The sequence below is a fragment of the Aptenodytes forsteri genome, unplaced genomic scaffold (genome assembly GCF_000699145.1).
Source record: "Aptenodytes forsteri isolate BGI_AS27 unplaced genomic scaffold, ASM69914v1 Scaffold298, whole genome shotgun sequence".
Classification (NCBI taxonomy): domain Eukaryota; kingdom Metazoa; phylum Chordata; class Aves; order Sphenisciformes; family Spheniscidae; genus Aptenodytes; species Aptenodytes forsteri.
The window spans coordinates 1,191,097-1,207,027 of record NW_008793956.1 but is presented as its reverse complement, the minus strand read 5'-3'; the positions used below and the strand labels follow the sequence as shown (position 1 = coordinate 1,207,027).

At 41.5% G+C, this 15,931-nt stretch overlaps 1 protein-coding gene across 1 annotated transcript in view; it reads left to right on the top strand.

Moving 5' to 3' along the window:
- The window catches only part of POLB (DNA polymerase beta), a 15,166-nt gene extending 314 nt beyond the window's left edge, over positions 1 to 14,852 (top strand). Inside the window, exons 2-14 of the mRNA XM_009281971.2 lie at positions 145 to 211; positions 758 to 832; positions 1,341 to 1,399; positions 2,852 to 2,901; positions 3,312 to 3,363; positions 5,014 to 5,068; positions 5,156 to 5,228; positions 5,724 to 5,794; positions 6,573 to 6,659; positions 8,345 to 8,409; positions 8,974 to 9,113; positions 9,738 to 9,844; positions 12,180 to 14,852. Coding sequence (XP_009280246.1) covers positions 145 to 211; positions 758 to 832; positions 1,341 to 1,399; positions 2,852 to 2,901; positions 3,312 to 3,363; positions 5,014 to 5,068; positions 5,156 to 5,228; positions 5,724 to 5,794; positions 6,573 to 6,659; positions 8,345 to 8,409; positions 8,974 to 9,113; positions 9,738 to 9,832 — 889 coding nt within the window. The 3' untranslated portion in view covers positions 9,833 to 9,844; positions 12,180 to 14,852. The remainder of the gene's footprint in view (positions 1 to 144; positions 212 to 757; positions 833 to 1,340; positions 1,400 to 2,851; positions 2,902 to 3,311; positions 3,364 to 5,013; positions 5,069 to 5,155; positions 5,229 to 5,723; positions 5,795 to 6,572; positions 6,660 to 8,344; positions 8,410 to 8,973; positions 9,114 to 9,737; positions 9,845 to 12,179) is intronic.
- Positions 14,853 to 15,931: the final 1,079 nt, after the last annotated feature.

Here is a 15,931-nt window from a genome sequence, read left to right as displayed (position 1 = left end):
CCGGGCTATTCACAAGTACAACGCATACAGGTACCGCCTCCCGCTTCCCCGCCGGCGCCCCCGTCCCGGGGCCCAGCCCGCCGCCGCGCCGGCCGGGCTAGCATCGCCTCCCGCGTTCGGGCGCTGACCGGCACTGTTCTGCAGGAAGGCGGCCTCGGTTATTTCCCGGTATCCTAGCAAGATACGGAGCGGGGCCGAAGCCAAGAAGCTGGTAGGTGCTCGCGCCCAGGTCGCCGGCGGGAGGCCCTTGGGGCAGCCGGAGCGGGAGCGCGGTGCCGGGGGCTCCCGGGGAGGGTGGGGGCTGACCCCGCCTGTGCCAGCCCCTCTCTCGGGTGGCCGAGTCAGGGCTCGGGGACGGGGGTGCTGTGTGGCTGCTAGCGGGGGTTCCGTAGCTGGAACTGGGGACTCCAATTGACTCTCTGCCTGTAAAAGGATTCTGTTGTGGCAGGTTTCCCCTTTGCTCTGTTACTGCCTCACTAAACTCGGGGAACTTGAGCAGTAATAATCAAGCCTTGTTCAAAATCACTGCTTTGGGGGAACTTTTAATATAGCCCTTGAATTGCAGTGTTCGTGCTGCTTGTGTTGTACCCTTGAATTCTCGTGCTTCCTTATGGTCCAATATTTTGTCATGGTCTCAGTGGTGTCATTGTTCTTTCTGGACTCTGAATTCTGGGAAGCTTTCCTTTTTTTTCCTAGATATAATGGCTTTAAGTGATCTTGAAGTTAACTTGTCTCCTCCCCCCCCCCCAATATTTAGGATGGAGTAGGTGCTAAAATAGCTGAGAAGATAGATGAGTTCTTATCCACTGGAAAACTACGCAAATTGGAAAAGGTGGGTTTCTTTCCCTTGTGCTCTATTTCTCAATAGTTGCTTTTCTTTGTAACTTGCAAAGGAGCCTGCTTGCTTTGTGCAATTTCTGTTGTCCCTGGAGAGACTGATGTCAAGCTTAAGAATGGTGGACATGGAGTCTATGGTGAGTAGAAAGCAGGGAACGAGAAGCTCAGCTAAAGCCTCAAAACTGTCTATTTATGAAAATATTTTAAGTTATATAATCAGCACGTGAATGTCTTCTGTGAGAAGTGGAATTGTGACTGGAAGGCTGTGGAGTTTTGTGGTTTAACCATGCTGTTCACCTTAGTACGGGTAGTTATGCAGTTTTCAGGCTTGGTACGTGGGGCGTTATTGTGATACACAGTACTACCCTTGGTACTGTTTTGCATTGATTTATAGTGAGCCTCCAAAGCAGAGTCTGACTAAGCTGTTCTATCTTCTCAAGATTTCTTTGTTTATTGCAAATGGAGTAAAGAAGGGTTTGGTTTGTGTTGTTTTGTTTTTGAAGATTCGACAAGATGATACAAGTGCATCTATCAATCTCCTGACACGAGTTACTGGCATTGGGTAAAGTTTTTTTGTTTGTTTCTTTTTTGGGTTTGATTTTTTTTCCTCCTTCTGTTTATTTGGTGGAGTTACGAATAGAATTTGGGTGATTGCAAATAATGAAGAGAATGAGTTTGAGCTGATGCTGCTGTGCCCACACTGAGACACCATAGTTGTGATGACACGATTGACTGAGAAGAAAGGGTGTAGAATCTTCAGTTACAGACTTTGTGGTAGAGGAGCAGAAGGGGGAAGCTCCTGCGTACAAGCTGAGAGGAGGAGGAGAGAGGAGCTGCTCAGGAATGGAACCATGAAAGACTGAGAAGAGTGGAAGTGAGAAGTCCCTTTGGGACTTTGGTGGGAAGTTGGGTCCAGAGACAATGGTGCTCTGTCATGTGTTTGTAAAAGGAGAATTAGAGCCCTGAAACAGGCAACAAAACAAAAACAAACAATCCCCAAAAAACCATCAGGGCTCTTGTGCAAAGTTTGAAACCCTTGAGGTTGAGGGTAGGGAATGTGATCGTTCTCAAGTAATGCTGAGAGAAAATGTGCTCAAAATCTGAGGAAATACTGGGGTTTGAGAATGCCTTTGAGAAACTGGGATGGGATGCAGGAGAAGCTTGGGTGCTGTCCTGTCTCAGGACAGTGGAAGTTGCCTCTCTTGGTCTGGAATCCGGCAAGAGATGCAGGGAAGGGTAAGGAAGGAAGTAAATGGCAGGTCAAGATCTGACAATTCTATTGTAATGTAAGAGTTTTATTGAGAAAGTGGATTCAAAGTCTTTAAGGGTGGTGGAGCTGTAACCATGGGATTCCAGAGTAGCTGGAGAGTAGTTCCCCAGGAACAGACTATGCTTCCAGGCTGGTGGTTCTCAGTGTTTTGATATATTAGATAGGTGTCTGGGTATAACATTACTTGAATGCCTGTCTCACAGTTGAAACGTTGTTCTTTCCCCGCAGAGTCACGCAGATTAATCTAATAACAAACCCTTAAAGAGGAAAAAGGTTCAGCCATTCACTTAAGTGTTGTGCTTAAGGCAAACTCTCCAGCAGGACTGGAGCGGGAGCCTTGTTGTGTTTTTTGAAGTGCTAGTCTAAAGACACTTTTGTGTTACTGTTGCCTTAAGCTGGCTCAGAGACTGATTGTGGTTAAAGTAGTTCTTATCGTGCATTCAGTATTGTTGTCTAAAGCAATATTGTCTATTTGGTTAGATTTTGTTTGTTTATTTTTTACAATTATACATCGCTATATAGTTATACCAGTGCTAAAAAACGTGCAGGCCAAGCCTTGGATAGCCATCTCTGCTGACTGAAAGTACAAACTGAAAATATGTATGCTGAAAAGAGGGTAAGCATCAGAAGCGACTTCAGTCTTGGCCTTGAAGAACCTAGGCAGTTATAGTGAATTCTAATGTCCTTTTCAGTGTTGTAAGATTCTTGCTGTTCCTGATGGCAGATTGCCTTGTCTCTTTGCAGTCCTGCTGCTGCTAGGAAGTTTGTCGAGGAAGGAATTAAGACTTTAGAAGGTAAGTGTAACTTTGGGTCCTCAGTTCACACTCCAATAATGTTTTTTTCTGTCAAGCTGCCTGTTCCACAGTGGTACTGTGATAGCAGATATGCCCTAGGCTTTGAGGAAAGTGTATAAGATGCTAAAGTTAGTGCACAGGCTAAAGGCGTTACACACATATCCAAAGTACTTACAGATTATATGGAAAATAACAAGGATTTTGGCTTTGAGGTGAATGGTCTATTGAAGTCTTTATCGGCAAGTGTGCAATTGTACTCATCCTATCAGCTGTTGAGTAGTCAGTTTAAAATCTCTTCCTTTGTGTTTGAGGTCGCTGTTTTCTTGTTACGTATTCTTTGTGTGCGTCATCTTCGCATTGGATTTTTATTCCTTAAGTAACTTTTTTTTTGTTTTTCTTAATTCTTCTAGATCTAAGAAAAAATGAGCGCAAGCTGACCCATCACCAGCGAATTGGGTTGAAGTAAGCTTTCTTGGGTGCAAGTGCTGGGCTTTTCTAATGACTCCTTCAGACACCAGGATGTAATGTAAGGTTACACAGGCCAAGTAAGGTTCTGTTCTTTCTGTGTGCTCTACATGCTTTTCAGCAGTTATTCAAAGCTTTTGTTTCACTGGGGTTGAAATCCAGTAGGCTTAGTCTCTGTCCAGAAGGAAATGAATTTCAAATTACTTTTTTCAGTTAGCTCACGGAGAATCGCTTTAGCAAGGTTGCAATGGTGTTTCTTGGGAATCTGCATAAAAGTGGCCCAGGCTACTTTTTGTTATGTGCTGTGAGCAAGGTAAGACGTTTGCATGTCTGAACTTGAGAATGCCATGCAGAATGTGTGTCTGTCCCTCAATACTTACCAGCTTGAATGCTGCTTGCTGAGTGTCTGTTCCAGTGTGCTAGTTCTGGAAGAACTATAGCTGTGTTTGCAGGAAGCTGCAAGTGAGCCAAATAAAGCCCTATGAATTGGTTCTGTGTGGGGCCAGCTCTAGCGTTTCCACATCAGTGGCAGAGATGTAGAACATGTCATCTGGACAAACTGCTTGCTAGTGAGTGAGAAGGGTTACACAATGATTGTTGCCTTCCCACTGCTCATCTGAGCCCCATACCCAGTGTGCATCCCTGCCTTTATACGTGTGAGCGTTCAAGGGAAAACCTTTCACTGTTAAGTGAGTATAAGAAAACTTACCTGACCTATCCATGTTGCTAGTTCACACATTGCCCTTGGGTCTGCTTCCAGCGTTGTGCTCAGATGTTGTTTCAGAACCTCCGGTAAGTGCTGAGCTGAAAGAATGGTTTCAGTGCTCTGTGGTTAGTTCACACATGGGTCTGGGGTCTGCTTCCAGCGTTGTGCTCAGATGTTGTTTCAGAATAAGCGCTCAGCGCTCTGTGGTGGTCTTTTTGTCCCTAGTTCCACTGCAGAGGGGGGGGGGGGGCGGGGGGAGTCCCATATCCAGAAGCTCTGTCTGCAGTGCTTGGGATTGGGATGGTTGGGTAATGAGCGTCGGGGAACATGTGACTCTGAGGCTGCAGTATGGCTGCCAGTGCCTGCTGTCAATGGTTCTGGCGCTGGAGGGGTGAAGAATGTGCCTGCTGGTCAGGTGCGTCATTGTTTCACCTGGCCTCTTTTTCTCCACAGTCAAGCAGCATGCCGGCAGTCTGTTTTTTACAGCTGCATGCAAAAATATCAGGAGCTGTATTTGACTTGTGAGCTTCCATTTAGCTCTTACCATCATAGATCACCTCTGACCATGGGTGAGGGACCTGTTCCTCCTGCTTGCTGGTGGACTGAGTTTTGTCAGGAACCTTTTGTATTTTCAGAGGGCTATGTAAATATAAACCAATTGGTTATACGGTAGTATTACTTCCACCTCATAGCAGCTCTTCGTATACAGTGGAAATAATATGCAATGAAACCATCTTCTAAGCATTGTCAAACTTGCAGTTGTGAGTTTTTACTATCGCTTGGCAAGATGTTTTCTAAGATGTTTGGTGAGAATGGGGAGTTTTTTGTGATGTGACAGTAATATAAGTTGTATTCTTTCCTCTGATACGCATTTAATTGACTAAAACTTTAAGATACTACCCTTGCCACTCTTTGAGACACTTTTATTTTTATATATGCAGATATTTTGAAGATTTTGAGAAAAGAATCCCGAGGGAAGAGATGCTGCAAATGCAGGTAAGAATATCTTTGTCGAGGATGTGAGGCACTGATGACCAATGAATGACCGACACCTCTAAACACGCATCTTTCCTTTTTACATAGGAAATTGTGCTGAAAGAGGTAAAGAAGGTGGACCCAAACTATATTGCTACAGTCTGTGGCAGTTTCAGACGAGGTTGGTACTCTGTGATCTTGTTATGTTTGTTTATTTTGGGCTAATAAGCAAGACTCATGACTACATATGTTGTTCTTCTAGAGAGACAGCTTATGCTGGAACCTGGATTTTCCCTGTTAGCTTTTCCTTGACTGGTTAGTTCAGTGGTGAAACACTCGCATAAATCCTTGCTTCTCCACCCTGCCCCCATAGAGTAGTATGTTGTAATGTGAATTGTTTGCTTTGTTTTTACGTTAACAACATTTGTGCTTCATCGCGATAGAGTACAGCAAGAAATTCTTGGGTATTTTCTGAGATATGTAGGGATATAAACTTTTTGATGGAAGAACAAGGTTCTCTTACTTTAAGATCGTTTTTTTGCAAATATCTTGAATAGTGACTGACTATTTTCTACCAGAAAAACATGTTTGTAGGAAGAGGTTAGATGGATGTTCACCAATGCTAGTATACCTTGTCATACACAGAGGGATTTTTCTTTGCTTCTTACTTGCCTAGGTGCAGAGTCAAGCGGTGATATGGATGTTCTCCTAACCCATCCGAGTTTCACATCTGAATCATCCAAACAGGTGTGTTTCTCTGCTACTGTGGATCAGTACTGTGCATTACTTCCACAAGGGTATGTTTAAATTCATAAGGTATGTAGTCTCAGACTTGTATTGCAGCTTCTTGCATCTTTTTGTTACTGTAATAGTAAACTCTTCTCTTGGATCACCATGTTTATTTTGAGGAGTTATAATCACTTCTCAGGTCCATGTATTATGTTGTGTTCCTCTTGCAGAACTATTAAGTATATTTACTCTTATCCTTCTGTCCCTCTGCTTCCCTTCACACATACTCCCCTGCCCCCTCAAATTCATGTGCTTTTACATCGTAGAACTGTAACAGCTAGCTGGATAAAGCAGGGATTAAAGGTAGAGTAAATATCTCTTTATGTAGCCATAATCTTTTGGACAAGAAGCAAATGTCCTGCTGCTCTTGTAATCTTTTGGGACTAACTCTGGAGAAGTCTTAATGACAGTTTGTATTTCTTGTGTGGCTTCTATAGATTCATTGCTTAACAGTTGCAAACTCAAACCAAGAAATGAGTTTTGTCACTTCTAACGAAAGCAATCTGACATGGGGATTTCGGTTGAAATTTTTTTTACGTTGCACAAGTGTAATTTTATTAGCTTGTTCTCAGTATTATTGTTACTTTTTTTTCCCCTCTGGGTCAAATTTCATGTACAATAATACATATAATTATAGTGATGTCCTGTACTTACGTGGGCAATTGTCTGGTAAATGGGTAAGATATTCTTGTTATTTGTGAAATAATTTCTTGTTCTGTGTTGTCACTGTTCCTAGCCAAAACTTCTGCGTCAAGTTGTAGAACAACTGGAAAAAGTCCACTTTGTCACAGATATGCTGTCTAAAGGTGACACCAAATTCATGGTAAGGCTTTTTTGGTGGTGAGAGATGTTGGGGGAGGATTACCTTTTCTGACAGAAGCTAGGATGTATACAAGATACGTTGTTTGGAGTGCTGGAGTTGTGATTTTTTTTTTTTTTTTTTTTTTAAATTCCCCCCCTTCTCCCCCTAAAAACTTTCTGCAGTTAACTCTTAGTGAATCTCTCATGGTAAGATTTCAGTATTAGAAAATCTACAGGTATTTATGTACTTCTGAACCCCACTGACACAACATTCATCACACAATACCCATTGTGTCTCTGTTTTGCTTGATGTTTCCCCAGAACCTTAGCACAACCTCACTTCAGCTGCACCAATGACCACTTTTGTAACTCTGTCCTCAAGATCTTGGAAACACTATCTTTGATTTTGGGCCTACGTTTACCTTGTTTTGTCTAATACATAATATACTTTTGTCTCCTTTTTTGTCAATTTTGTTGCAGAGCAGATTAATGGATAAGCTGCTAGATTCAGGATATAATAGGGAATATGTGGGATGCCTAAAGAAAGTAATGAATTACAGGAACATTCATTTTGTTAGGTCCCTCGCTCACAGCAAAACTCCACCCCCCCTACCCCCCCCACCCCTTAAACATGTGGATTGGGTGTTATCTTGCTTCACTTAATTTTCTTTACTGGCCCCAGGTATCCTGATCTTACAGGCTGGTTAAAAGTTAATTCTAACAGAGAAGTGTAGAACGGTAAGCAATACTGAGTGGAAATGAGGACTGGTTAGTTCCTGTCAGTCACTCATAGTGGCTTTATGGAATTCCTTGGAAGCTCAGAGGAGTGGTCCTGCAGGAGAGTTCACCAAAGGTCCATGACTTATGAATTTCTATTCAAGAATCAAGATAACTGTTATATTCAGCTAATCTTTTGGAAGGCATAAATACTTAAATATATAATACTACAGTTAAAGATATTTGCTTTCCCAAGATGAAAGGGGCTGTTGGAGCACTTGATTATTTTATTTTTTTGTTTGTTGGTTTGGTTTTGCTTAAAATAAGAGCTCAAAGAACTCTGAGAATTTTGTCTTCAGTTTAGTATGTGTTGCATTCTGAGAGGGAGTGAAACTTGATGTCTCAGCATGAAGCTGCAATTAGTGAAACGGTTTAGTATGTAAACGTTTCTCATCATTCCTTATGGCTCATGTCCCTCCCCCCTACTGCATTGTCATTTAAGGTGATCATAGACTAGGGGAAAAAAGAAAAGGCTGATACGTGAATTTCATGAAGATTGCAAAACAGTTTGAAATGAAAAGTGGCAGAGGATTTCTCAGGAAAAAACTTTCTTAATTTCTATTAGCTTGAGCTTCATCTGCATTTTCCTTAACCTGCTGATGTTTGTGCATACTGAAGAGCCTGATAATAATTACGGCAGAGGAATGGGAAATGAGAAGTCCTGTGATCCTTCCTGCTGTAATATAAACTTAAGAAGCAGTTATATGCTACATTGAACTATGGTCCTCTTAGCAGTGTAAAATAGTGATTCATGGTACTATGACATCCAGCTGTTCTAGTAAAATATTTAATCGGATCAGTGGGAATTTAACTTTGCTCTCCAGGATGACTGAGGATGTTTAGATGTTGTTTGGGGGTAGGGAGGTGAAGATTGATCTCACATCTGTTTAATTTCATTTTGAATTTCTTGCTTTCCTTATTTCCTCACAGGGTGTCTGTCAGCTGCCAAATAAAGAAGATGGAACAGCCTATCCACACAGGAGAATTGATATCCGGTACACACACCAAAAAAACCCACCCAACCCCGCCCCCTGCCCCAAACCCTACTTTAGCTACTTATGCCTACATAGCAGGCATTTGCATCAAGTTTTGCATTCAAATCTCTACTTCCACGTTCAGAACGTGTCACTTTACTAGGTTTCTAATTCCTCTGCAGTATGGAAGCCACTGTACAACTGTCAGTATCTACAACAGGTTATTAGTAAGAATGCTGTATTTTAGATCATGACTTTGTATCCAGTTTCAGAATTGTGACCTACTTTATCATACTGCTTTGACATTAATTGTTGGCAGGACTGCAAGCACCATAACCACGTAGTGGCTGAATACCAGTAATTTCTGGGTCAGGGTAGATGTGCTGAACCTTTCTTCGATATGCAGTTCATTTCATTCTTGCATCTGGCTTGTGGGAAAATCAAATGTACAGAGTAGCAGAATGTGTGCACGTAAATAGGAACTAAACCTAGAACAGTGTCTGAATGGCTGAATTCCAAATGGCTTGTAACATTTTTGTTATATATTTGTTCTAAATCTGTACTTTTCTTCCACTTTTATTCTAGGCTTATCCCCAAAGATCAGTATTACTGTGGTGTACTGTATTTCACAGGAAGTGATATATTCAATAAGAACATGAGAACTCATGCTCTGGAAATGGGCTTCACGATCAACGAGTATACAATCCGTCCCTTGGGTGTCACTGGTCAGTCTGGGCCTTTGCACAGAGTATTCTTTCTAGTTACCTGCTTTGTGTGATCTTCTCCTTAAATTGGTTTCTCAGTGTACTGGAAATACTTCTGATAAATACCGTAGTTCATGAAATTTTTCACAGTGTCTTTTCTGGTATTGAACACAATTATAGCAGGAATATGTGGCACATATGCACTGTGGCACAAAGTTACCTCTTCAGGCCACCTAATCTACTTAAAGTCTTACTGACCTAAAGATTGTTTTTTCAGTGTCATGCACAGCACATACGTGGTTTTCCCACTCTTTTAATAAGATATGTCATGTCCTTCAGTTGTTTTGTTTTGGAGGGGGGCTGACTATATATATTTATATTTATATTTATATTCGCGCGTGTGTGTGTGTGTGTGTATTTAACTGCATAACCACATGGCCCCAAAGTTAATGCATTACCTTATTTCCTTTGACACTAACGAGATCAGTACCTAAACACTGTATGAAAAGGTCTGTGTGTGGGTGTTTTGTTTTTTTAAGTCTGTTTTACTTACAGCAGTTTTGTCTTAATCTTGCAATGCATTTGGTATTTCAGGATTGTACAGACCTCCCACCTTTCATAATAGAATCTGTAATTTGCTTGCAGGAGTTGCTGGGGAGGCCCTACCAGTAGAATGTGAAAAAGACATCTTTGACTATATCCAGTGGAAATACCGAGAGCCAAAGGATCGGAGTGAATAACTGCTTGTCTAGGTTTGTAACCTAGAGAGATGTTTTCATAGCTTCTTATGAACGTACAAAGTGCATATTCTTTCTTTGGATGTAATTGCAAAAAGTGTACATTACTGATGTTTAAAGCAAGTCCATGGCACTAGCACAGGATGTGTAGTGAAGATTAAATCCTGTAAGATCTCATTTTGAGCTCGCTCCCTCCCTCCCTTCCCCCCCGCCCCAAAAAAGTGGATTAAAACACTTACGGTGTTTAACTGAATAGGCTATGATACTAGAAAAACCTGTGGGGAAGGTGGTGTGGCAGTCAGATCCCTTAAAGAATGCATATTCTCTTTTGCTTTGGGATTTAGTAAAAAACTATCAGACTATAAATCACAGGTTTCTGTTTAACCCCCAAGGAGCAGAAAGTTCTGACGTAAAGGCAAAATGTTTCATCTTACTAAATTTCTCACGGCTTGGTTTGAAGATGGTGGCTGTCAATGAAAATTAATGCTGGTTCTTTGGAGTCGCTGGAAAGTCTTAGAAAACAATACTAGCCTTTTATAAAAGGCTATGTCCTTTGATTTGATAATACCTGAGGCGATGAAGCTATTAGTTTTTTTTCTAATAACTGTAGTAGCCCTTAGGCTGTGATTGTTGTTAGAAAAGTCTGGATATTTCAAAATGAACAAGCCTTCTTAGCTTGTTTCTTGTAGTTTTGCGAAAGACGGTCAGAGTTCTGATGCTTCCATGTTTTAATATCCTTTACACAGACATACTCTGTGCAAACATCACTAACTATTTAATATCTAAAAACTGGCCAGTTCTTGGAGGAAATAACGTAACTTTTTTTTTTTTTTTTTTTGCTATTTCCTTTGTTGAGGTTGAAAGACTTGGAAGTAAAACCATTGCTTTTGTGTAGTCGTTGCACATGGTCTCATTAAGTAATATGTATTATTTTTTTAAATTATTTTTTTAATGCAGCTTGAGTAATTATGTCTGTAGAGCATCTTGGAATGCTCAAATGAACATTTTGCTAATACAAGCTGCTGGCATAAATTGCTTGAGTATGTAATCTACAGCATCTGTGTGTAGCAGCAGGCACTTTATAAATAACCATAGATCCGATTTGGCCATGGCAGTGAATTAGTACTGGCATTGCACAATTAAGAAGACTTAAACAGTGCTGAAACTTCAGTATGAGACCAGTTTGTTTCATATATATCAGGAGACTAGAAGAATTGTATTAGCAGAGCATTAGTCTTATGGCACTTAAGTGCCATAATTATTGTAAGATTATTCTTACAGCGCTTAGATCTCAGACTGTATGTTTATGTCTTTCTTTTCAAATGTATATTTGAAGGGGGGTGGGTGGAAAAAAGCACCTAAAAGTCTATTTCCCACCCCTACTGAGTAGATGAAAGTATAAAAAACTTTTAATACTGGTTAAACAAAACAATGTATTATGACTCCCCACTAGTCAGCAAACGTGTTGACGCAGGCTTTTCGGAACATATAAATCAGGCCAAAAAAAGACTGCCCATGTGCTTAGTTGCACAGCTAACTGCTCCAATATTTTGTGCTTAAAAATATATCATTGGAACACCTAAGACTAGCGAGAAACATGAAAGGCAGAAATGTCTTAAATTCCAGTGCTGAAGTTGCATCTTGGCACATAGTTATAGAATGCAAAGTCATTATTGCTGGTGCTATTGAAATACTACACTTCTATGTGACTATAGAAGAATGAATGTAACACGCAAGCCAGACATAACTAACTGATTTTCTGTAGGATTTCAAGTTTAAAATTGGACAAGGATGTTATATTCAAGCTCTGCAATAACTGGAACAAATGGGAAAAGGAAATGGGGTACGTGCCTTTGGAAGACCCCTTCCAGTCTTGAAGTGGAATTTTTAAACCATTATTCATGTCTCTGTTGGCTGCTGTCAAAAACCTCCGATAATGGAGAACCTGAAATCTGCTTGGCCAGTTGCTTCCTTTGGAGCATTGTTAAACATTACAGGTCATTTTTACACCAGGTGGAAATGTTTGAGGCATCTAGACTTTAAAATATTCTTTTGAGCTTTTAAAGAAACTAATCTTCACTTAACTTGCCTAGGGAGAAGGGAAAGGAATCTCCTAGCACTGGGTCAACTTATTGGACACACTATTGCTTATCATTCAGGGTTATGGACTGAAATAAATGTAAGGTCTTTAGGTGCTTATGTGTTGCAGGCTGATGTTTCCTTAGTTGCTGCTGTTAGCTCATGGAAGAGGAGACCTGAGTTTGTAGCACAGTGCACAAATAACTCTAGATTAAAATGCACATCCCTTTATACTGCTTTGCGTTACTAATACCTCTTAGTCTTTTGGCAGGTGCTCAGGTGTGATCATTGTGCTGCTCTGCTGACTACTGTTTGACAAGATGAACTGAAGCCACAGTCACAGTGCTGAAAAAATTCTGGATATTGAGCAATGTCATTGAGAACTAACTGGCTTGCAGATTTTGGTCTGGAAATGATGTGCACAGTGAAGCCTAGAAGCACAGCCTGAGGTGCAAAGGCAGCTTTCTCCCTCTTGACCTATGATAAGCAGCATGTGATCTGTCCTTTCTTCAGCCACTCTATCTTGTCCACAGATTCCTCCTAGCTGTTCTCCCTGTGACAAATCAATGTTCAACATGCCCTGGCTGTGGATTAGTGACCACCTTCCCCAGCCTCATTCTGGCTTTCTCCTTTTATTCAGCCCCAAATGTCCTACTGAAATGATTTAAGAGATCCAGAGCAAATCCTAAGGTTTCCATGTTTTCCCATGTCAGGAACACACAACGTTACACTGTCATGCATGCTGAAGTGTGGTTTCTTTTAGACAAGAGCCCTCCCTTGCCAGTTCTGAACAAATTTGTATCTCCTTTGTGGATGTTTCTCTTTATCCAGAAATTAATCCTCGTTTACTGGCTAAGCATCTGTTACAGGTTTGGCGAGGTATGCAGAGATTTTATAAACGTGTGGAAATTCTTGATGTATATAAAAGATTATTTTCTGCCTCCTCTGCACTAGCTCTGCTGCCAAATTTTCTGTTTTAAAAGTGGTGTGCTTTTCTTTTACTAAATAATGTATCTGCTAATGTCTTCCCTATAGAGTTTGTCCAACTGAAACTGGCTGTGAGAACTGGTTTTGTGGCTTTTAAAACCACAAGGATGTGTGTCTGTGTAGAGATTGTTCTTATACAATTGCCTCTGTCTTTGTTCTCTGTGTCTTTGATTAGAGTGCAGTTGCATATTCTGGAGAACTCCTTGGAAGTTCTCCAGAATAGTTTTTCTATGTATCCATTTCTCCAGTTGGGTAAGCAGGTGTGTGAGTGCTTGCAGTTCTTATTTTATGTGCTTAGCTCTTAGTGTAATGGCCTTTATGAGTGGTACAGCAATGCAGATGACTGTTCACAGTTGTCAGGAGCTCCCAAGAGCTTTATGTTGCCCAAAGACAGCAATAGCAGAAAGCATTCCATTTCTTTTTCTTCATCTAAGAACATCACTATGCACATTAACTAGATTACTGTTATAAGAATTGTGCAGTTATCCCATTCCTCATAACTGAGTCTAAAACAAAGGAATGTTGTCATTGCATGTGACACAATGTGGAGGTTATGGTTGTAGACATAGGCTTTTGCCAGGATGGACCTTGCCTTTATTTACAAAGTAAAGGAAATGCCAATACAGAACAGCATTGTGGGTGTACCTCTGCTGCTAATTTAGTGAAGGCATACTGCACCTCTTCTTGGTTAACCAGCCTTCTCCTGGTTAAGAGATTGAAATTTTGAACTGATGTAGGTATTTGCCCACTCAGAACTGCATATTGGTCTGCTAGATCTTTCTTCTGATCTGTTTCTAGTTCTTCGTATCTTATGTATGTGTAGATACTGGAATGAGAAAGCTAGCTGTGTCCTGAAGTACTCCTAAAGAATACCATTTTCAACTACTATCTGTATCTCCTTATCTCTGTGTTAAGTGTCCTGAAGCTGAAGCTTATGCTGAGCTGTTTCCATGTCCTTACTTCTAAAATCTTTCAATATGGCCATATGCTAATGTGACCATTCTGCTGTTGCACGTGACCCATGTTCTTTGTTCCTAGATATGTTGTAGTACTATTGGTTGCAGTGTTCTGTATTTTGTTCAACTTGCCATTACCCAGAAGACTGGTCTGATTAATAGATGCATTTCTACCACTCCTATAGAGTCAATTTGCTCTTTTTTGTATGCAAACCTCTCGGCTCTGATTTTATAGCTCCTCTTAAATCATTGTGAAAGGTAATGACTATTTTGGATGTGAGGGGAGGTCCTGTCAAGATTGTATTACTAGCTGTATTTGGGACAGGGATTCTGTTGGTTAACTTAAAACTTAACTAGTTTTAAGTAGTAAACTACTAACTTGGACATATTATATGGCATCAGCATGGAATGTATTGCTGCTACTGTATTTGAATACCTTGTAGGAGTTTAGGGCAAATGTATTACAGAATTGCAAGCTTGAAAAGGCAAGACTATTTTATACATAGTCAAATTGACTATTGCTAATTATGTAACACTCTTCTTGATTTGTTAATCATTAGGTCTTCTATCTGCCTTTACGGGGCCAGAGAGGAGTTTGCATCTGTATTGTCAGCCTATGTAACCTGACTTGAATCATAAAACAAAGACAGATGTAATAGCGTTTCTTATCTGACTTAAGCCTACAAAACAACTACATTTTTACTTGTTCTTATACCAGTTAGTGTTGATCAGTCTTAGTAATGGAGATTATAGACTGATACTTTATTTTCTTCCTTTTTTTTCCCTTTATTTTCTTGTTTTTCCTGTTGGGATTTTAATTATTTTCTGGGAATGTTCCCCAGCCCTAATGCATGCAGTGGTATGTAAGGTGACTAGAAGTTAACTTGGTACTATATGAAGTCTTACGATGCCTCATAGTAAAAATATATATAGCTGATGTATTTGGTGTTTTCTTCAATAATCAGTGGGAATAAACAAAGTGAGAATTCCATCATGAATGTGTAATCCTGTTTGTGTTTTTTTTCCTAGCTGTAATTTTAAGAGCAGCAAAAGCAGTAACACAAGCTTACCAGGTTTACAGATGTTTCCTAGGCAGCACACAGCATTACGCTGATGCATTCTCCGTCATCCTCAACAGGTAGCCCAGAAGACTACTTTGTCTTGGGACTTGAGGCAGAATTTGCTGGCCTTGCAGTCTCTCTCCATAACACTGAATTCTTCTAGGTGGAAGAAAAATGGCTTGTTCAGAGTGTGTGTGTTTTTCTTGAACTATATAAATAAACAATGTGTCTCCCTCCCTTCCTCCCCCTTCCCAGTTAACTGGCCCTTATTCTGGGCTGCTTTGGGTTACAGTTCTTTCCTTCCTCCTCCTGCAGAACTGGACTGCAAGGTATCTGGTAATCACTGGATGGAGGTAATAGCTGCCAACCTTGTGCTTATCATAGGGAATCTGTGTCAATGGGCATATCCTACTGTCTGTGCATACATAACCTTATGTATATGCAGACTAGCACTTGGGGTTTGTCAGTGATAGTGGCGGCACCGTTCTGTCAGTGTTTGCTCTTGTCTCAGTTGATGTAAGACGTTCCAAGATTGGGTGTGCCCAACTCCTTCCTTAGCTTCAGGGCTATAGTGGCCCTTACGAAGGGCAGTAGTTCAAAACAGGGCTGGCAATGAGTTAAGGAGGTTGTTGGTAAGGTAGCTGAAGCGTTTGAGAGGAGCTGTGGCACCCGCGGGAGTCTCACACCGACTCTCTGACAGGCTGGGTGAAGCGGAGCTCCCCTGCAGCTCCGTGGGCATGGGGCCCGGGGCAGTTGGTACCAGGCCTGGTGGTGGGTCTCCTCCCGCTCCCACGCACACCTCGAGCGGGCGTTACAACGTGCTGCTGGCCGCCGAGACCGAAGTTGGCTCCGGCCGCTTCGTCGCCGTTTCTCGCACAAGCAGGGGGGCCGGGCGCTGAGAAGCCCTCCTGCAGGCGGGTACAGCGTCCTGGCCTGCTCCCGCGGGGGGCGGCGAGGAGCGGTAGCTGCGGCAAAGAGCCCTTCCTCTAGCGGTCTCCGGGGCCGGCACGGCCCTCGGC